At 43.2% G+C, this 22,915-nt stretch overlaps 1 protein-coding gene and 1 long non-coding RNA gene across 26 annotated transcripts in view; one reads left to right on the forward strand and one right to left on the reverse strand.

Moving 5' to 3' along the window:
- SH3PXD2A (SH3 and PX domains 2A) overlaps window positions 1-22,915 on the reverse strand; it is a 254,016-nt gene that overhangs the window by 90,537 nt on the left and 140,564 nt on the right. For 12 of the 13 annotated variants that reach the window (XM_083616497.1, XM_083616500.1, XM_083616498.1 and 9 more), the window contains one exon: window positions 9,290-9,318. In XM_083616497.1, coding sequence (XP_083472623.1) covers window positions 9,290-9,318 — 29 coding nt within the window. Of the gene's footprint in view, window positions 1-9,289; window positions 9,459-22,915 lie in introns of those variants that run through there. The other variant, XM_083616492.1, reaches the window with a different exon arrangement.
- The window catches only part of LOC310763809, a 40,883-nt gene continuing 30,673 nt past the window's right edge, over window positions 12,706-22,915 (forward strand). For all 13 annotated transcript variants that reach the window (XR_014548810.1, XR_014548811.1, XR_014548812.1 and 10 more), the window contains exon 1: window positions 12,706-12,876. This is a non-coding gene — a long non-coding RNA (uncharacterized lncRNA). The remainder of the gene's footprint in view (window positions 12,877-22,915) is intronic.

Raw genomic sequence — 22,915 nt, forward strand, 5'->3', positions numbered from 1 at the left:
TTGTCGCTCTATAAGATGCACCAGACCACAAGACACACCTAGTTTTTGGAGGAGTAAAACAAGAAAAAAAATATTCTGAATCTCAGAAGCCAGAAGAACAAGAGGGATCGCTGCGCAGTGAAAGCTGCAATCCCTCTTGCTGTTCTGGCTTCTGGGATAGCTGCGCGGCCTGCATTCGCTCCATAAGACACACATACATTTCCCCTTACCTTTTAGGAGGGAAAAAGTGAGTCTTATAGAGCAAAGAATACGGTATTTATTGGATCACTTGTGGCACTATGATTTATTGTGATAAGCACAAGCCTCAGATTTGTATGTCTGTCTGTCCCCCCCACAACACCCTGGCTAGAAGGAAGATTTCAAAAACCAGTATTAAGCCATGGCTTCCTAAACCCAGGATTGTGGCTTTACACCAATGTGGTACCCTCTAGATGTTGAGGCCTGTAACTCCCATCATCCTTGACCACTGGCCATGCTGGGAGAGGGGGCTGGAGTCCGTGACATCGAGGAAGGCACCACACTGGGTACCCTGTTCTGCAACAATATGGATAAACAAGCCAGCTTCATATCTTGAAGCTGGCTCGTTTTGAGAACTGAGCATAGGTAGTCTTTAAACAAAACAGGAAACTGTTGCTTACTAAAAACCAAATAAAAAGCCCTCCAAAGCCCTCCTGACAGCCACATGAGGAGAGCACACAAACCCAACACTCACTGCAGCTTGTGCATGTCATGATAAAACCATGGCTTATCATGAGCATCACCAAATGGCCCTCAACATTTAACAGACCATACTGTTGTCCTAAGCTCCTGGTGTATGTAGACATGAGTTTGGGTGAAGGGTATTATCCAAGCAAGTTTTCTATACTGCATAAGCACAAGAGATTGCAGCATTTCTTGTGAGTCTGGTGGGGGACGGGGGTTAAAATAGCCCAATGCAGATGTTCCATAAATATAAATATAAATATATCAACACTAGGAGAAAGGAGCTGCATCCACACAGCCGTTTATTCTCTCCCCTTGCCCTCAACATTTCCCTTACTGTCAGGGCTTTTTTTTCCAGCCAGAACTCAGTTCCCAGCACCTCTCCGGTGGGTGCTGTTGCCATTGTAAAAGAAAAAACAGCACTGCTTACTGGAGAGCCAGTGCGGTGTAGTGGTTAAGAGCGGTAGAATCGTAATCTGGTGAACCAGGTTCGCGTCTCCGCTCCTCCACATGCAGCTGCCGGGTGACCTTGGGCTAGTCACACTTCTTTGAAGTCTCTCAGCCCCACTCACTTCACAGAGTGTTTGTTGTGGGGGAGGAAGGGAAAGGAGAATGTTAGCCGCTTTGAAACTCCTTAGGGTAGTGATAAAGCGGGATATCAAATCCAAACTCCTCCTCCTCCTCTTCTGCATTATATTTCAGCTTTCACACAACATAAAAGGCACTAATGGAGATTTAGCGGAATATAGTGTAAGTTTAGCACTTATTTTCATGTCAGCTGATTCCAGAAATAAATCTGTTTGAAGTACCAGCATGCAGTTCTTTCTCTGCCATTCTCATGGATGAATGATGGGGAACAGAAGTATGCATGTGTGGAAAGGGTAAGGAAGTAGCAACATTGTCCAATAAAGTTTGGTGTTGTGTCACACCACGCCCACTGGTGTGAATGAAATTTAGCACAACATACTGGTAGATCAGTCAAAAGCCACAGTTCCATAACACAACAGATACTGCAGTGCGAAAGGAACATTAAAAAAAAGGAACACAAGCATCATAAGTCAGGAAACTAACAATATTCCTCACATCGGAAAGCACCCTGAGTTTTTGAGCACTAGGCTGAACATTTGCATCCAAGAACTAGATTGGATGCACTGAAAACAACGTTCCAAGTAACTTTCCTTATGGGGGAAAAGCACAACATAGCAACATCAGGTGCTTGGGTTGATTATCGAGTGGAAATTTAGGAAGTGTAAATACTGGCAATTCTCCTGCTGATGCCAGCCAGTTGCCTTGTAGAAGTCATACCAGGCATACTATAAAATTAGGAATTCCAAACACAGCAAGCCAGACCAGAGCGAGTCACATAGCAAGGAAAATATTTCCAAAGAAAAGAGTTCCAGTAGGTGTTTCAAATGCCAAATCAATATCAAAAACACAAAACCCATCCTCATAAAAGTTCTCCCAGCAAGACTAGTCACTTAAAAGAAAAGTGAGATCTAGATTTCTTGGCAAGATTCACAAAACAATAAGCATCCATTTGTTTTATTTCTTAATCTGTCCTGGTGTTTTCCATGGGACTTCTTTATAGCGATGATCGCAGTGGTTTCAGTTTCGGGGGAGGAAGGGGGAGATGCACTACCAGACTGCAGCAAGAATGTTATATGCTTTTGTCCAGGAGCAAAATACATTATCATCATCAACAACAACCTTTCACCTTGAACTCTCAGGAAAGATAACAATTCAAAAATACAGTATTAACATCCGTTAAAACAAATTAGTTAAGATAGGACTTATCCTATCAGGTGTCAAAGGAAAGGGTATTTTCTGCATTATTCTTCCAGCTACAACTGATTGAACCACTGAGCACAAGGTGTAGTTCTAATAGCCCTGCACCACCTCAAATATGTCAGATATTTTTTTTAAGTCCTCATATTAAAGTATCTCTGAGTTAGCATGTCCAGCCTACCTAGCCTTCTCCCAGTTCAAGGGTTAGTTCAGATTCTATGGTAGGACTCTGAATACTAGAAACTGACTGCTGTGGCAAGTGCACCATTGTATGCACATGTGTATGTTCTACCTTTCATACTCGCAGCCCATGCCTCCATAGTGGCAAAGAGTTGTGCATGGCAGCCTGGCAGAGCTAATGCACTGAACATCCTGAATAATATGGGAGCGCACTAAGCTTCAAAGAGTGCTGTCACATCCTTTGCTGCAAGCCAGAATCTTGCACGTTGGCAGAAATTAGGTACTATGTTAACATGTTAGTCTTCTCTTAGAAAACCCCAATATTTTACTACACTCCATGGCACCAGCCTTACGTAGCAAGAAGAGACCAACAGGTAGGTCACACTAGCGAAACCACTGTTTTCTTTCCTTTTTAGTTTAGGAGGAGGAGAAATCCCAAATGAGAATGGACCATAGCACATGGTTTGCATACAGAAGGTCCCAGGTTCAATCCCTGACATCTTCCGTTAATAGAAACTAGTAACAGGTGATAACATCTTTACTGAGAACATGGAGGGCTGCTGTCAGTCACAATACACAATACTGAACTAGATGGACAAATAGTTTGAGCTGGTACAAGGAACTCATTCTGCAAGTTATGAGTTAAAGAAAGTTGAAAACTACTGTCCTATGGTCCCCATAACACATAGTGCATTGACACACTTAAACTAGAGACGTCACTAAGCTGCATATAGAAGACAGTGTGTCATGCTTCAAATTTAACAAGCAAGTCTTTGCACACAATAGCTGCTGTATTTATGTCCATACACAATCCGATCTGGCAGGAGCCATGGGAATTACATCAGCTCTGCTCTTGGGGGATGTCTCCCCTGCTTCAATGTACACAGAGATGGGTCCTCCAGAAAATACTTGTCAAATCAACATTAAGGGTGTGTGGATGGGAGTTGCAATCCATTTGGAGGGTTACAGATGCTCCATACCTGCCTTAGGGCAGGAGAGAGACATGCTGGATTACATCTCCCTGGTACCACCTTGCCTCTCTCTGTGTGTGGCCTGGGTGGGGAGATGTATAAGCTTCATTTTGTCCTCCCTTTGAAACATTTAGCTGAACATTTAGCTGATGGGTAGCCAAAATGATGCCTTCCAGATGTTTTGGATGACAACTTCCTTCAGGCCCAGCCAGCACAACCAATGGTCAGAGAGGATGGGAGCTGTAGCCCACAACACCTGAAGGCACCACATTGGCATCCCAGAACTAGCCAAATGAAACCAGGTAAGAGGGAAGTACAAGACTATTATAGCTTTGAAAGGTAATTTCAGTGGGTAGTTTTTAACCACCCACGCATGACAAATTGAAGCTGCCAAATTCTCTCTTCTACAATGTAATTCAAATTAGAGGACCTTTGTCCTTTGCACACAATCACCCTACTGAGCAAACATTAGAAGCAAGTCTCACACAATAATCTATAATTATGAGATGGCTTCCGAGTACACACAGCTGTCCCCAACTGCGCCAATGTCAGCCTGAGAGCAAGAGAAAAGAAGAAACTGGTATTGAGCCGGTAACAGCAAGAGTAACCATTTTTGTTGGTTAAAGAATTATTAGATAACTTCTAGGTTCTTGTATTTACTAGGAAACAACTCTTGGCCACTAACTGTGGGACAGGATGCTATCACTGCACAGTCACACAGAGTCACCATGCTACAAAGCTCCAGCTTTGGAAATGCTCTGGGATTATGTCCAGAGCTGACTATGTTTCTAAAGCACAGATGGTATTTTGCAGAGGGTTTCTGTTTGGGGGGCGGAGGTGGAAGAGATAAAGAATTGGCCTAATTTATGAGATGTCTGTACAGAACCACTAATTTTAAGAGGATTTATAAAGACACTTTAAAAGTGAAATAAAAGAGGGTGCCTCTGAGTTGAAAATAATTTGAATTGTGCAATTAAATCCAACACATGCAGCTCACATGTGCGTATAGTTTGCATGGTTAGTAGCTGAAGCATTAACTCAGCACTGTACACTTATGTCATAGCCATCATAATTTCACATGAGAGAAAGGGAGGAATGCCACATTTAATACAGTAACGGCTTTCTACAGTTTTTATAAAGCACTTGTATTAAAAATAATTACTTTATAAAACATCTGCAGCCAGATCACAGTCAATTTTTAAACAATGCTTTAAAGCTCAGTGAAAATTATCAATACTAGAACTGCAGAGTTTAATCAGTGTTTTACTCCAGTACAGTGGTACCTTGGTTCTCGAACTTAATCCATTCTGGGAGTCCGTTCGACTCCCAAAACTGTTTGAAAACCATGGCATGGCTTCCAATTGGCTGCAGGAGCTTCCTGTACTCAAGCGAAAGCTGCGTCAGACATTCGGCTTCCGAAAAATGTTCACAAACTTGAACACTTACTTCCGGGTTTGCGGTGTTCAGAAGCCAATTTGCTCGACGACTAAGCCATTCGGGAACCAAGGTACCACTGTACTCTAATTCTCATTTATCTGTGGGGTGGGGGTACAGAATCACCATCTTTAAAGTATGAATAGCAGAATGCTATGCCCCACCTCTGTTCTGGGAACGAAAGGGGCACTATTATTCCAATGGTATGACAGCTCATGTCCATTTTCTCTTTATGCCAACTTTTTTGAAGGCCTGTTTTGAAGAAGCAGATCTACAGAAGCAGGTCTGGCTTGTTCTGCTCTGGGTTTTCCCAGCCCTAAGAAGAGAAGGCGGCTTGCCAGAAGATATAGTGTTGTTCTCAAAGTGGAGTATATGGTCAAGGACTTGGGGCCAAAATAATTTGCCAGTCACAGTGGGAGAGCCTGTCCAAAATCCCATTATGTTATAACTAGATGAAGCATAATTTGGTGGATTTTGTAAAAAAGGAGCAGGTAGTCTTTTCTTCGGGTGGGGGGGGGGCAAACCAGGAAGATTGAGAAATGGCAAGGAAGCTGCTTCAAAGTTAGAATATACATAATATATTGATAGATATAAATAACAAAGAATAAATATTGTGATAAGTAAGTGGGTTGCAGATTTAAATGAAGATATTCTGGAGGTAGTATGAGAATCCATGTGGGAGCAATACAGACATAATTCACCACGTGGAAATCTTTTAAAGTAATAGCAAGATAGTACATGACGCCATAGAGAATTAAAACGATTTATCTGGAGGAGAAAGCTGAATGCTGGCAATGTAAAGCTGCATATTTGATGGAAAGGTCTGGTTCCATGAAAGCTTTCAATACTTATATTAAGATGTGGTGCTGTACCCTCTTAGAATTTAACTGGGATATATGGAAGGTGCTAGATCAGAAATGGAAAAAATGTATGGTTTACTGATAGCAGCAAAAATATTTGTGCAAGATTAGGAAAGAAACAGAAGTACAAAGAATAGTAGATTGGGAAAACTGAACATTTAGAGAGAAAGAGAACTTGGACATGTTTTGGACTTAATCTAGAGATAGTTCTTAATGGGAAATATTAAAGGTACTATGCCTTACCTTGTTATGGTTTACTGATATGGCATTGAGTCTGACTGTGAACGACAGATTCAAACCTACACACTCAGGCATGAAATGCAGCTCATTCATTCGAGTCATAGTCTCAGCCTGATCTACTCAGCAGGGTTAATAAAAGATGAATGAAATGACAACTGCTATGGTTTCTTATGCTGTTTACCTCTGGGTTTCATGCTACAGGCTAGGAGCCTTTTTTTCAAATCATCAGGATTTCCAGGAAAGGGGAGGGGGAGATAGACAAAATGCCAACTATCCATTAGAATACCACTTAGTTAAATTGCAAAAATCAAGCATTCCAGCTTAGCTAGCCCATCAATGGAATTAATAAGAGTCACGTGCCAGATAAGCACAACAGCATTAGGGCAAGTCATTCCCAAAGACAAATAAGAGCTATTTGCCCAGGCTCTAATTGAGGTCTCTATACCTCTACACCCCCCCCTTAATATGCGCACGCGCATGCACACACACATGCACACACACACAGAGGGAGGGAGGGAGTTTTGTAAAAAGTCAGACCATTAATGCATCTAGCACAGTAACTGACTGGCATGAGCATCTAAAACAGAGAATCGTCTTTTCTAGTATTCTGCCCAAGTACCTTCTAAACAGATACAGTGGTACCTCGGGTTAAGTACTTAATTCGTTCCGGAGGTCCGTTCTTAACCTGAAACTGTTCTTAACCTGAAGCACCACTTTAGCTAATGGGGCCTCCTGCTGCCGCCGCGCCACCAGAGCACGATTTCTGTTCTCATCCTGAAGCAAAGTTCTTAACCTGAGGTACTATTTTTGTGTTAGCAGAGTTTGTAACCTGAAGCATATGTAACCCAAGGTACCACTGTATTGTGGTCAATTTCTTCCTGGGATAGGCAACATGGTGCCCTCTCAATGCTGCTGGATTACAACTCTGAATTAACTCCCCGGGGGGGGGGGGGGACTGTTCCACAGCGTGGGGCTACTCCTTGATCCATCACTGTTGCTTGAGGTCCAGGTGGCCTTGTTGACTAGGAGTGCCTGTTTCTAGCTGTTCAGCAGCTACTACCCTTTTGACAGATGTAGCTTCGCCACAGTGATCCATGCTCTGGTAACTTCCAGATTGGACTATTGCCATGCACTCTACACAGGGCTGCCCTTGAAGACAGTCTGGTAAGCTGCAACTTGTGCAGAATGCAGGAATAAAGCAGAAGTGGGCATTTCTGGCTGGACTCAGAATATACTGTTCTTAAAGCAACTGCTCTGGTACCAATTCACTACCAAGCCCAGTTTAAATTGTTGATTTTGGCATTCAAAATCCTAAGTGACTTGGGCCCCAAATATTTGAAGACTCCTCCTCCCATATCCACCTGCCTGGACTGATGGGAGGGCACTGCTGGCAGTACCACCTCCTTGTGTGGTTTGTGAGCTGGTGGCGCATGGGGGCTTTTTCTCTGGTGGTCCCCAGGTTGTAAAACGTTATCTCCTCTGAGGTGCATCTTGTATAGTTTTCAGCATCAGGTCAAGATGCCCCTCTTTACCCAAGATTTTAAGACAGTGGATGTTTTCCCTTGTGCTGTCTTGCTGCACACCTGTTTCACTGTTCTCATTTTCTTTAGTTCTGCAGCTTTAACTTATGGTTTTTAAATAAATTGTACTATTTTGATATGGCCTGCCCCGAGACCGTTCAGTGAAGAGAGGGCTAGAAGTAGAAAAAATAAATATATAAAGTCATCCCTGACCACTGATGTTACCAGCTGGTGCTGAGGGCAGTTGCACTCCAAAACATCTGGATATTGCTACTTGGGACTAAGTCTCATTTAATTTAATGAGGCTCCCTTCTGAGTAGGCATTAACAGGATTTCATTGTGAACCTATTCTCCCATCCGACCCCACAGCTGCACTTTTATTCAGCCCTGCACAATACATTTTGCTGCCTGAGGTACAGGACAAGATAGCACTTCCACTTTCCATGTACAGAAACCACCTCGATTGGCAGCTGGAATTTTGCTTTAATATCTGCAGCAAGATAACATCATCCACTGCACCTGAGGGCAACAGGCTAGTTCAGGGAGTACATGACAAGCTACATAGCACACATAGCTCTGATCTTCAAGGGAAGGGAATGCCCAGAGGTTCAGGAGGAATTCGTCACCTGGAGGGACTGCCTTCCTCTGCCTAATGGTAGAGCTGGCCCTGATTTCATTTCTGAGCCATGTCTGCACTGCATAGTGCACACAACAGAGTATAACTTATATTTATACTTTTGACTGATTAGGAGAACTTACTAGTTAGAAATTTAGGCCAATAAAGATTATAGAGAACCTAATCTTAGGGTATCTGTGTCTGATGAATCTCTCACACAGCAATTTCCCTAACAGCTAGTAAGAATGCAGCCATTAAGAAAACCTGGTGATGAGTCAAGATTGAATCCATGTGAGGGCAGGTGGGCCAGAACACATACAGTCAGGGTTCCTGTGCCTTTTTATAGTAGTATGCAAGATGACATTTTAGCAGGTTTAGGTTTTTTTACATTGGCACAATAAGCTGCATTTACTCTAAAACACCCCCCCTTAGATACAGCTAAAGGTACAGGAACCCCTTCAGGAGCACTAGACTAGGGAGGGATGGAGAAATGTGGTGATACACATGAGGGAATGGGCAATGCATGCACAAACTAAGCTTGCAAGTTCAGTTATACCATTACTATTCCTCCAGAAATAACCACGAACAATCCCTGGATTGAGACAGGGTCAGGTTAGAGTGATTCTACCTTAGCAAGAAGAACATGAAACTAGATGGTCTTCAGGTAGCTTCCAATGCAATGCAAAACTGCAACACAGAAAGCCTGCTTTTTCTGCATTTAGTATTTGTAAAACATTTCCCCATCAACTAGAGAGGGCAGGGAGAGGCACATTTTCTGCTGAAATATACAACAGCAAAAACGTGCAAGCAACATTTTGCCTACTCAGTTACTAAATATTTTAAATACTCCCTTTCCTGCTAAATGAAATCCATTAAACACCCCCAACATTTCACACAGCAGGCAATAAAAGAGCAATTGTTAAGAAACATTTTGAGCTTTGTAGACATGATGCTACATATGGAACAAGCATGGTTTCTTACCTGATTTCCTTTTTGAGGATCCATAATCCCTGAAAAAAAGGCAACAACAGATAGACATGGTTAGGTCTTGAAGCACAGGGGAGAAAAAAGGTAGAGCCCACTTGCTCAGAAGCACGTTGTGGGCTTCCCCTCTTTTAAACTGGAGCCTGGGACCACAAGGCATTGACACACACACCCAGCCGGTGATGCACCCTCCCTTGATCAGCAGCAGCTGGTGCTTCTGCAGCACAGCCTAACAAGCCCATGTGATCCACTAGAAAGAGCCGACCATCCACTCAAGGGAGGGGGAGAGCATATCAATTCTCCCTTCTTTAAATCAAGCTTCAGATAGAGCCATTACTGGCTTAACCCTTTATCGTTTTCATCCAGCACAGAGGCACAAGCATGCCGGCTACTCCTTGCAAGGTTACCGCATTTGCTTCATTAAGCGATACTGTGTGACGCTTGCAGTACTATGGTTTCAAAAAAGCAGTTTGCCATCTGCATACCCCTGCAGCTTCTTCTAGTTATCTCTGCCTAACACTTGTCTGTGCAAAAGAAGAGTAGAAATGCCTGGCTTCTTTCACATAAGGAGAATAAATGCTGTTTTCTCACTTTGACTGGTTCTTTTGATTATGGGGCTGACAAGGTTTCTTTATTTCTAGAAAATATTTTATTAACTTGTACATTCACATAGATAGCTGTTAAAGGAGAAGCTCTTGCATTTCCAAAGCAGGATTTTCCCACCATCACCACAATCATATGCATGCTTACTTAGAAGTAAATCCCAATAAGTTCAATGGGAACTAACTCTCAAGTAGGTGTGCATAGGATTTCAGCCATAAACGTGAGAAAATGCACATTTTCCAATAGCCATTTCAATAAATTGCCCATCTATTAGTACAATCTTTTCCCTACTAGAAATGAATAACAACCTGGTGTTCCCCAGATGCTGCTGGACTCCCAACTTCTAGTAGCCCCAGCCAGAATGGCCAACAGTCAGGATTATGGAAGTTGGAGTTCAACATCTGGAAGGCCACAGGTTCCCCAAAGTCATAAATGACAATAAAGGCATTTCATGAAAACATACAAATAGGAAATTGGTTAAAGCATTTAAATAATGATTAAGAACCTGTTCCCCACCTCTTGAAGCTACTGACCATTCATAGGTGATTGGGGGAAACTAAAGAGAGAATAGAATACAATGTAGGGGTGTAAACAATACTGTGAGCAGAATACCCAGTGGTACCAATGCTTCTCTTTGGGGACACAACCCCTGACTACTTATCCCCTTCCTTCTGGAGCTCTGAAATTGTTAAAATTGAGACGTTTGTAATGTTTCTAGCATTCTGACCCCTTTCCCTCTTTCGCGAGACAAATAAACCAATGAAATAAAAGTAATTAGTATCCTATTCATTTACTAAGCTAAATCGTTGCATTGTGGAGCCCTCTTCAACATGAATCTGTTCCTTCACAATCCGGGTCAACTTTTTCCATAGACTTAGAATGCCTCTCATTGTGATGGTATATTAAGTGCAAGAGCCCAAAATTCCTTGCCTCCAGCAAAAACAGGGCTTGAGGAAGGCCAAAATTTCTGAAATTCTCTCTGTTCAAGCAGAGTAGACAGAAAGAAGGGCCCTGTGTTGAGGAGAAGGGGCTGCACAGACTTGAAACAATACTGTGATGGTATTAGAAGAAGCTACAGTCTAGTTCTACACATGTTTACTCAGGAAGACTTCCCATTCTTCAATGGACTAATACCTATACCCATTATATATGGCATAAGTGCTTCTCAGCTTGCAAATCTCAGCTTACAGTCGTACCTTGGATCCCAAATGCCTTGGTACTCGTCCATTTTGGCTCCCGAACGCCACAAACCCAGAAGTGAGCATTCCAGTTTGCGAACGTTCTTTGGAAACTGAATGTCCGATGGGGCTTCCACGGCTTCCAGTCGGAAGCTACACCTTGGTTTCCAAACGTTTTGGAAGTTGAACGGATTACCCAAATAGATTCCATTCGATTTCCAAGGTACCATTGTATATTTGCACAATGAGGGACTTGCCACATCCCAATTCCAGAGACTTACTTTCTTTCTTTCTTTCTTTCTTTCTTTCTTTCTTTCTTTCTTTCTTTCACCACGCTGATAGCCCATCAGTACTGTTGGTTGGCCCATTTCAGAGAACTGCAGCATTCACACCACACATTTAAACCACTATGATGCTACTTTAGACAATTTACAGTTCCCTGCAAATAGACTGTCAAGTCACTCTGAAATTGTAGCTCTGTGAGGAGAATACAGGTCCCCTAACAACTCTTGGCAGCCTTAACAAGCTACAGCTCCCAGAATTCCTTGGGGGAAGCCGTGATTGCTTAAAGTGGTATCACTATACTTTAAATGTACAGTGGTACCTCAGGTTACAGATGCTTCAGGTTACAGACGCTTCAGGTTACAGACTCCGCTAACCCCGAAATAGTACCTCCGGTTAAGAACTTTGCTTCAGGATGAGAACAGAAATCGTGCGGCGGTGGCGCGGCGGCAGTGGGAGGCCCCATTAGCTAAAGTGGTACTTCAGGTTAAGAACAGTTAGGTTAAGAACGGACCTCCAGAACGTATTAAGTTCTTAACCCGAGGTACCACTAATTCTATCCTTCATCTATCAGTGCCATCTCTGGGCAGGATGTATTCTCCTCCTTCCTGCTGTTACCACTCCCCATTTGCTTACCCTCTTTCTCTGGACCCAATCCATACTATCAGTTAGAGGGAAAGGGAAAGATAAGTAAGTGGAAGCTGATGCTATTTGTCCTTGCTCCTGTCACTGCTCTCTTCCTTAGCCTGGTAAAATCAGAGTGACAGAAAGGACAACCATCAGGGTCAGGAACAAGGGGAAAGAAATTAACAAGGACCCAAAAGAGGACATAAAGAAGGGTCCAAACAGGCACAAAATGAATGAATAATTGGTGATGGAGTCAGGAGGATGACATGCAAATCCACTGAATGGGATAATATACGTGTGTGAAACTACTTTTTTGTCCTGAATGTTTTGCCTTTGAAATTATTCAACTTTCCCTGATGAAAGATAAACCTTGAGTTTGATGAGTTCATCAGTGCATTAGGATATAATATATGGCAGTGCAGCACCAGGAAAAGACCCATGCCTCATGGGGAAAGCAGTGACTATGGAATAACAAAACAGGAGGCTTCAGAGGGCAGGAAGAATCAATTCAAACCACATGACCTTCCCCAGAAAAGGTCATCCAGACTGGGATATGCAACACTGATGTTTATTGCTGGCTTTTTCCTGGAAAGTTAAAGGACAAAATAGATATTGCTTAAGAATCATATCCCCCATCTGGTTCTGCTTTGCCTTGTTTATCCCTTCAATTTGTGAACTTTTGCACAAGAGACAGAATATTTACCGCACAAAGGACCTGCCCTATAAAGCAGCCTGGACCGCCTGCAGTCCAGTCTTTGAGATACATCTTGCATCAGACCAAATTTAATTTTCTCCCATTGTGAAGTTTTCATTGAGGGTATCTTTTTATAGAATGTAAATAATGACAAACAGAACTGGAGAAGTTTAAAAAGCACAGTGAGGAACAACACAAAGGTGAGTCATTATTATTTTGAAATATTCATAGTAGAAATGCCTGCAAGTTGCAAAATAATGCTCATTGCATAAATCATTCAAATGCTTTTAACATAGCTGGGGTTTCATAGATTCATGACATTACACTACAAGTTTAAGCTTGCTTCACACCCATTGACTGCATAGGTGCTAACCAATGCCCCCCCGCGACCTCTCTGAACTCACTCAACTCAGGGGAAGAGCGAAGGTAAAATTCGACCAAAAGAGATCCAAAATACACACATTTTTACAAGCAATTTTCTTCAACATAATGCATTTTTGTGTTATTTTCATTAATATGCATTTCTTTTATCACTTTACCTCAAAATATGCATTTTTTGGTAAGCATTTTTGGCAGGAGAACTGCATTGCAAAATTTGGAGAAGTGAGAATTTGGAAGCATGGCACTGTTTCATTCCTTGTGTTGTTTCAGAAAGTATGAATTTGGTAGCCTTTGCTTCAAATACGAACTGGGGGGGGGGGCGGGATTCTCACCCATCCCTAGATCAAAGCAGGAATTAGTGTTTGAATGGTGTAGCCAGACTTTTTAAACCGTTAGTCCTCACTGGTAGGAGGGTGTGCACACTTGGGCACCACTTCAGGCAGTAAAATGTCTTGGGCCAGCAGTAGTCAAAAACCCTGACCAGCACTAGCTGTAGATTTTTAGATCACTTTCATGATGAAAAAATAGAATTGTGGTTCTAAAATAGATGCCTTTTTAGTGCTGAGTTCTAAACCCACTCACACACATGCTCTGGGATGATTAATATTTTTGTGGTTTTTGATTAGTTAAGGTCCCTTGTTCATAATTTCAAAGGCAGTCTTGATTTATCAGGTTTCCTAGCACTATAACACCAGGGGCCCATTTCCCTCTGAAATGGCACAATGATTTTTTGCAATACATAATTACTGGGATTATCCTATATCCTACAAGATGTGGGTAAGAGAGAAATGAAGCCAATTGTCAAGGTTTACAGTCTCCATTTTTCTTCTCAACAGTCGTACAGTCTCTATCTTGGTATACTGTTAGTATTAGTGATGTCCCTTTGAACTTGTGCATTTGCTGCTCATTTTTCTGAGCTATACTACTCCAGAAAGAAGCTGTCGTGTTGGCACTCTATCATTTCTTTATATAAGTTGTTGCCTGATTTAATTTAACACGTGCTTCCTGGTCATATTTTATTTGCAGTTACAAAAGGAAACACAAAGACAACTCCTTATCCAACATGGCTAAAAGCAGAGTTCATGCACATCAAAATAGATCCTATAAAACTACATACAGTTGTGGGGAAAACACCAGAACAGACTTCCTAGAGGTCGGGCACTACCAGCTTTGATACAGCTTTTGCATAAAAGGCTTTGTTTTCATAGTTCTATCAGGCTATAAGATGCAATCCAGACCAGTTCTCATAAGTATTAAGCATGTCAGGACATATGTTGACATGCTCCAGTATGTGCTAAGCTTATACCAGAGGCCTCCCATAACCTGTTTGGCAGTAATCCTATGAGATGGCTATCAGGCACTTCACTTTTTATGTATAGTTATGCATATCCATCTGAGAAAACACCTTTTCAAATGGACATCTTTCTAACTTTCTGAACAAAAAATGCCACCTGCGTTTTGCTAGCAGCTTTCCTGGAGATGTGACTCTCTTAGCACTAAGTAGCTACTTTATATTCAACATATTTCACCTGTTATTTCCATAGATATAAAGTCCCCATGTCCCATATGTGTCTTGGTTAGGAATAGAGTACCAGTGGTGGTAGACTTCAGATTTGTAGGAGCTGCTTTGATTTTTTATTTATTTATTTTTACTAGCAGCCAAAATCCACCAACCAGAGCCTGGTACAAAAGACATACACTTAGAATGAACGAAAGAATTCTGAAGCCAGGAATTTATTCTGAGTGCCCTTCCATGCAACAGTCCAATTCTGGTATCCCAAGCTTTCTGCATTTCAGCAATATGATTCAGGGTGGTGGTAGGAGGGGATCATTTTGCATATCAAAAATCCTTACCTATCTACTGCAAATCATCATGAGATCTACCTTAGGCCCACTCCTGCTCTTGCTCATCCATGACCGCTCTATGCTGTTCTAAAGCTGCTAGATCCAGAAGACTGAAAGCTTGCATCTCTCTCCATAAGCATAACTATGGACTACAATGATAAATCATGCATTGATTTATTCTCTCCTTTGCTTCTTGGATTAGAAACAACAGACTCTTAAATTCCCCCAAAACTGAAATTTAACTAAAGAAGAGAACTCAATATCCACTGGGAGACACAGTTGCCTTGTTCAGAAAATCAAAAGACTGGGACATGAGTCTTGGTTCAGATGTAACACTAAATCATAGGCTGGCACTCAAGGAATGAGCTGGGCTAGTCTTTGCACACGACACCCCCTTCTCTCTCCTCCTCTGGCACAGCCAACCAGGAACTTTCACCTTTACAATAATCAGAATTTCTCATTATGTCCACATTGATCCTGGCTTATTTCAATAAACCATAGTTGAAACTTACCTCAGTTTGTCTTGTTGAATGTAACAACAAACTATGATTAGTTGAACATGGTAGAAGATAGTTCTAACACGTATACAATTTACATTAAAAACCCTTAATGCCACAAAATAAGTCACACAGAGAACATTTCCTGCATGTAAAAAAATAGTGCCTAAGGGAGAAAGCTAATTTAGAACCCTTCTCCCTGTCATGCCTGCATCGCCCTGCAGCCTGAAGCAGTGCAGGACACACAAGGATTATAGGCAATAGAAACACCATATGATCATGTCAAATGAGTCAAAGAAATCGCAAAGTAACTGCGGGGAAAACCAGTTAAATTAAAAACAAAAACCAACACATCACTGAGTAGGAGCCTACATTCTTCTGTGTAAATGCTTATAATGCATATAAATTACCAGCATCCAGAGCGGGATCTTGGCTTCCCCTGTGCATTCGATTCAGCATTTTAGGCTCCAAACTGTCTTCTGGACAGTGATTTAGAATGGAAAAGCTTTTATCTAATTGTGAAACAGGATTCTTGCCAGACACCTCTAATGGATGAGATATACAGCAGGGCCTGCTGCCTCGTCATTGCTTTATTTCCTCCTGTTTGGTGAAATGGGGGAGGGGGACACTTCTCCATTCAACCTCCCTGACTCTGCTTTTCACCACATAGCAAATGGCCCTCACTTAATGGCCTTAGTGGTTTTCAATTTGGCAGGCAATTGCTTACAATGAGGAGTGCATACATGTGCACACTTTACTTGTTACTCAAAGCACCTTCATGGTTCCTCTTCTGAATGAGTCCCAGGAGTAAAACACTGGATTAGAGCCCCGGCTGTAGTAACTGTAACCGGACGTCAAACACAGGCCTGTGGCTTTATTGTCTAGATAGGTAAGGATTAACCTCAATCTTTGTTCAGCCTGACACAAAGACAATTCAGGGCATTTTCACACATATGGCTTTACAACACTTCCTGCTTCAATCCATTTGCAATGTAAACAACACAGGCAATTTGTAGAAAAGCAGAGCCAACAGATGGATGTCACTGACAACCAGAAGGAGGGGGGGAATTGGTTCTTCTCATTGTTATCAACATAATGATGCTGCATTTGTGCTTCTGGTTAAGTACTGTCCCTCTTTTCCAACTTGTATTGATATTTTTCTATTAAAACGGGAAAACACTTTATTTCCTTCCTCAAAGACCACATTAGATCCTGTGTGCACTTCAAGTTTCCAAATGGCTCTACCTGAAGACACAAATCTCTGTGGTTGTTGTGCAGCTGTTGTGGCAATAAGTCTTATCCTCCCAGTTCCTCCTATCATTTTACTTTTCTGTTTCTTACGGAGAGTCACTCAAGGTGCAGAAGAGTGGTGGACCCTTATTCATAAGGACGAAAGGGATCTTGGCATACTTACTGAACTAGTTTGCTCTACACAGTAGATCTAACTTAGTGGGACCTTGAGAAGATTTGTTCTTTGCTCCAGCTTGTGGTGAGAGAGGTGAGAGCTTAACCACGATTCCCTGTTCCACCAAGATGCTAAGCCAAGCCTTGGTTTAGTTCAAGGAGCATGACAGTAAATAGGACCAGGGAGGAGCCAAGTGGCTGTGAGCTCATCTCCAGCAGCCCACATGTTCACACAGTTTTGCTAAACCAAAGTTTGGCCTACCATGCCATCTAAACCAACCTGTTGTCTGCATAGCCTAAAAGGGATAAGCATAATCTTTAGAAAATTTACCAGCTGTAACCACCCTCATGCCTTACTCCCTGCAATTTTAAAAAAGGAGGAGTGATGAATGATTAAAAATGAATAATAATGTAAAATATTGGAAATAAAAAAACATGCATTTTTAATACTCTCATAACTAACATATATTGAGATCCGAGTGTGCCAAAGAGGCTCACAACACATTTTACACTGGTATTGCTTAAAAGGCAAACTTCATGGGCAGTCATTTGTGGCAAGCAGCTCCCATGTGGTTAAAGCTGTTTTCAAAGTGTGCTCAATCAGCGCTCAATCATACTCCTGGCGTTTGTAACCCCAAGGAAAAACCCCTGAAAAAGATGAGAGTTGCTGGTTTGGTTCACATCAGTCCAAACCACATAGGAGTTGCTTCACAGATGGAAAGCTCTGCCCTCTAAGCAACAACTCCGTTGCAGAGAAACATAGGAAGCAAGCCAAAGAAAGCCAAGGAGGCCACGAGGACTTCCAGCAACCATCTTTCAGCACCTTACCTCTTATGCCACTAGCTCTCTAGTCTCTCAGCAAGCCAGGCAAATTAGGCTCTATGGGTTTGAGGACACCATCTAGCCTACCCCCACCCCCACCCTGTCACATTAAGATTACCTCATGCAAATTCTTCTCATCAAGCAGCTATAAAGACAGCCTCACCTAAACATAACCTTGCATCCGAACACCAGCCTGTTTTCAAGCAATTGGTTTACCTCTGGGTCTGTGGAACCAGGTCTGCTTGAAACAGAATCCTTCCCCCCTGCCGCCCACAACTGCAGGCTCTTATGGAGCTTGGCCGCGACCTGACAAAAGATGAATCAGATTCCGCTTCTCTTAGGTACACTGATAACAATGCCATAGCCTAGCTATCCACCCACTAGGTCTGAACAACCCACTTAGGAGCCCCAAACCAAGATGTGTAAGTCAGGGACATCTGGCACCCTGGAATGACTTCACATTGTGGATCTGTTGCATGCTTGTGTTGATTCTATGTTTGCATAGATTCTCCTCTGCAAGGAATAAAAGGGCAGCTGCTGCCTCCAGGGAAATAGCTGAGTTTGGAGTCTTTATGTTATGGAAGAAATCATGTTCATCGTGCAGCTCTCTCCTTGTGTTTCTCATTCTTGAAGGTCTGAAAACAGTTTCTCTCAGACTGAGTTGCTTTTAGTGGCATATTTTCCATGCTCCCTTCAAGAACATAACAATAGTTTGCTTTGTAAATTACTGGGGGAGGAAAACAATACAGCCCAAAGATTTTATAGAGATGGGAAGACAATTATACCTTTTATGCTGGTTGGCCTGCGAAAACAGGAGGTGGAAGGTGTAAAGAAAAACAACTAAAAGCCTTGTCCACAAGTCTTTCACGTATCTGCTGAGATAAGGTCCATAACTCAGGGGTTAGAGAAGCTGTTTTAATTGCACAAGGTCTCAACTTCAAGAGAGACCTGAAATCTCAGAAAGCCACTGCCAGTCAGTGGAGACAATAATGAGCTCGATGGACGAATGGTCTGACTCAGTGCATGGCAGATTCTTGTCCCTATAACCTGAAGTAAGGAACCACTTCCAGAAAAATGTCCAGTCACAACTCCTGACTAAGAAGTTGGCTGTGGTTGCCCATTAACCACAATGTAGGGATGATGTTTCCATGACATGAGCAAGGCGTCTGCTCTGCCCTGGACTGCTTTTCAGCCATGTGGACAATGCACGTAATTTATGTTTTTTGTTTCTTTTATCATAATGCAAAATCTGTCTGTTTCTGTGTCAGGTTTTTCCTTGCCATTATACAAAAGCCTACTATTAAAAACGCTCAACCATTTCATTTATTTATTTTTTTGCAACATTTTCAGCATCACTAAGGGTGCAACCCTGAGCCCAGACCCACTGAATGGCTTAGGATATGGTGGATCTTCAGCTCAGCTGGCTGGTTCCTGGTTCTGCTGAGCTACACCAGCATAAGTCTCCAACCTTGGATCAGCTGAAGACACACTGGCTTCAGTCCCTCATCCAGGCTTAGTTGGCTCAGCCAAGCACAGTGGATCTTAAACTGATGCAAGCCCTGAAAAGGGGGCATTCCGGGGCAGTAGTGAGGGTGGGAACACTGGGTGGGGGAGGCTTACACTGGATCCGAAGCCCATTCAGCTTGTCAGGTGACCTGGCAGCCCAGCATAAGTTCTGCCAGCAAAAGGAAAGCCAACAGCGAGGGCCCAATCCTCAGAAATCAGGACCAGGGTTACCAGGCAGCTCCCCACACACTGCTCAGAAAGAGCACTTGGGATGCTGCATCACTCCTGGCCAATCTCACAGCTGCAGCAGGATATAAACTATGGCTTAGCATGATGCCCCAACAGGGCCAGTGAATTTCTATTGTCTTATATCTAAGACATTGAAAACCGGGGGGGGGGGGGGCATAGCTGTCAACTGTTCCTTATTTGGTGGGAAACTCCCTTATCCCTGCTCCGTGTCCTGCTGCTGTCCCTTACTGATGATGTCCCTTAAATTTCCCGGGTTTCAAAGGAAGCAGCTCCTCTCCCTCCTCCCTGCTGGCCAGGGAGGAGGGAGGCTCCAACTGTGTTGCTTGGCTGCCCGCCCTGCCCCCCTGGCCTCCTTTCACCAGCCACAGCCCCAGGGAGCCCCTCCCCGCCGGGACTGGTGGGAGCCTTGGGCCCTTCCGCTGCCATCTTCCTTGTGGCCACCGAACTGAGCGTCTCTGCCTGGGGCCTCACCTCTGCTCTTCGCTGCCGCTGCCGCCGCTCCCGCTAGACTGTACTGCGGCTGCGCCACCGAAGGACCCGGATGAGATGGGCAGCCTGGCGTGGCCTATGAATTGCTGAGGAGCCTTGAGAGGAGAGCGAGGGCAACCATAGAGAAAGCAGTTCAGAGAGAGGAGGAGGAGGAGGAGGAGGAGGCGCGGGCAGTTGTTCCAAGGGCTAACCATAGAGGGGGAAAGCTGAGGAAGGACCGCAAGTGCTTCTCCCATAGATTTGTAGTGGTAGACTAGCATAGATGGTCTGATCTGCAGGTTTACTTCGGGTGCTATCCCCCCCCTCCCGCCCCGCCTGATGGAACTGAGAGCTGCAGATGGAGCACGAGAGAAAAGATACAGAACTGCAGCAGCATCTTCGTAGCTTGGACTTGGTTTTGTGAAAAGTGGTTGCTGCTTGTAGTTATTTAATTGCAGTGTTTCATCAGCTGGTGTCTTGAGCAGCAACCTCTGGAAACAAAGGGCTAAAAACCGGCACTGCTCTCCAAAATTATCTGGTCCCTTTTAACTTCGTATTTCAGTTGGTTGACTAAAATCCCTTATTTTGGCTGCTGATCCCTTGTTTTTGAGACAGCTGGTCCCTTTTTTTCAAATCTGCAAGTTGACAACTATGGGGGGGGGGGGTAAACTTGACCAGAAACAAGACATATTCAAGGCAGGGAAGCTTAGAGATGCAAGATCCAATTGTGGGAGTAAAAACTAAACATGTAATTGGATTCTTAAGATGGGGGGTATTAAAAATATTTCAAGATACTGCACAGAAAGGAGTACTTGTGTGGAGCTTAAATATAAGGATCCCTTCTCTTGAAAATAGGACTGTGAATTATCTAGAAAGGAGCAAGATCCTATCCTGCTAATTTCCCCATTTAGGGAGAACAGTGTCATCCTGAATTACCACAACGATCACAAATTAACGTCAGCACAAAAATCACTGCCATGAAAACCTTACTTCAGCCAGCGTTGACCAACATAGCTGCAAAGGCAGCCAGTATATGGCAATCCCCAATCAGACTCTTGCAGCCTGCTGGAATTCCTCAAGCCGCTGGAAGAAATGCTGCCCAACAGCTGGTTTCTATCTTCCGTGCTTTGGCCCACGTCATGTCTCCGAAAGAATCTTTTGCAGTCTCAGTGAGATATATACCAGCAACATATCAGCAAGAATAACGGACTGAAAGCAAAACTGCAGAGCAATCAGGCGCTCCAATGAGCTGCTTGTAAATCTACGAAAACGTGGCATGTTTCCACAATAAACACAGCGCAATCGCTCTTGCTCTCTTCCCACTTCATCTGTTGGGAGGCCAGCTCAGCTGTGAATGTGCCATCATAAAACAAACCTGAAGCAGATACTCCACCTATTGGAGAAAATCTCTTCCTACAGTCCAGCAATCTTTAAAGCAACTTTGGATGTTGCACTGACTTTCTGTAAAGTCAGCAATTTTAAATGTGGTACAAGCATGTTAGACATGAACCCTCAAACTGTGGTTTGCTGTGGTTTTCTTCCCATGGGGACGTTGAGCCCCTTTGGGAGAAAAGCAGCCCAGACAAAGCAACAACAACAACAACAACAACTCTCTTGGGAATCAGAAGGGACCATCCTCTCACTGTAGCCCATCTACACAGGGCTTTATATGCCCCCCTTGCTTTATATTATCTTGGCAGCAACTATTGCACACCGCTCTGCTACTGTAATATCCTGAGGTTCAATTGTTTTGCAGAATTCTGCAGGAATAAAAGCAGGGGTTCAGGAATCAGCTCTTCATTCTCCTCCTATGCCTTGCAATCTTGACATTGAGCAGTTCTGTGTATGACTGGATTTTTCAAGGAAATTAGATTATCCCTTATTTGCTGATCTAAAAGTTGTGTGGAAACACTGGTAAGGTCCTTTATCTAATTGTGTGTGTGGGGGGGGACAAAATAAAATAAACCAGCGTGTTTTAAGGGCATAAGATCAACAGTGTGATCTTACGCACATTGGTTTGTAAGTATCACTGGATATAGAGGAACTTTCTTCCAAGTAAACACATGCAGGATCAGGCTGTAGAATAAAGGTTGTTTTCCCCCTTCCTTTTCCTTTTAAGGAGCTTTTAAAATTAACATGGATCTGGGCAAGAGGGCTACTGAAATTTCACATACACTGGCAGCATTAGTGGGCTTATTCGCAAGGCTGGCTTTGCTATATTTATCTAGATGCAGTCATAGCTACATCCCACAAACTCTTACTCAGCCTAGCTTAGCTAGACTAGAAAGTCAGTGTGGTTTGGTGGCCAGAGTGTTGCACTTAAGACCAGGGAAACCAGGATTCCAATGTCTGCTCCCTTGACACTCACTGGTTAGCCTTGGGGCAGCCACTTTCTTAGGCTTACCAACTGAACAAGATTGGTATGAGGATGTATGATGTACGCCACCGTGAGCTCCTTGGAGGAAGGGCAGGACAATAATAATTTTAAAAACTGTTACATTTAACAATTTGCTTTGCACACACTCCTGCCCCCTCCAATATATTCAGAAGCTCTAAAATGAGTTCTGCAATAGAAGTGTGATGTGGAACAAAATATTGCAGCATAGAGTGCTTCTCTTCATAGTTCCAGCCAGTGATAACCTGCAGCAGAGCTTTCCAAACATTTCATGCTGGTGACACACTTTTATAGACATGTATAATTTTGCACTCCTGCCAACCTAGCAGTTTGAAAGCATGTCAAAGTGCAAGTAGATAAATAGGTACCACTCTGCAAGGAAGGTAAACGGCATTTCCGTGTGCTGCTCTGGTCCGCCAGAAACGGCTTAATCATGCTGGCCACATGACCCGGGAGCTGTATGCCGGCTCCCTCGGCCAGTAAAGTGAGATGAGAGCCGAAACCCCAGAGTCATCCGCGACTGGACCTAATGATCAGGGGTCCCTTTACCTTTTTTATCATTTTGCAACATAGTAATTCAGTTTTACTAGCAAACTGGACGTTAAACGAACCCTTTTCCAGCCCCAGGAGGAGCGTGGATAGCGTTTGTACAATACACCTACACACTGCAAA

Source organism: Podarcis filfolensis (genome assembly GCF_964270895.1).
Source record: "Podarcis filfolensis genome assembly, chromosome: 5".
Classification (NCBI taxonomy): domain Eukaryota; kingdom Metazoa; phylum Chordata; class Lepidosauria; order Squamata; family Lacertidae; genus Podarcis; species Podarcis filfolensis.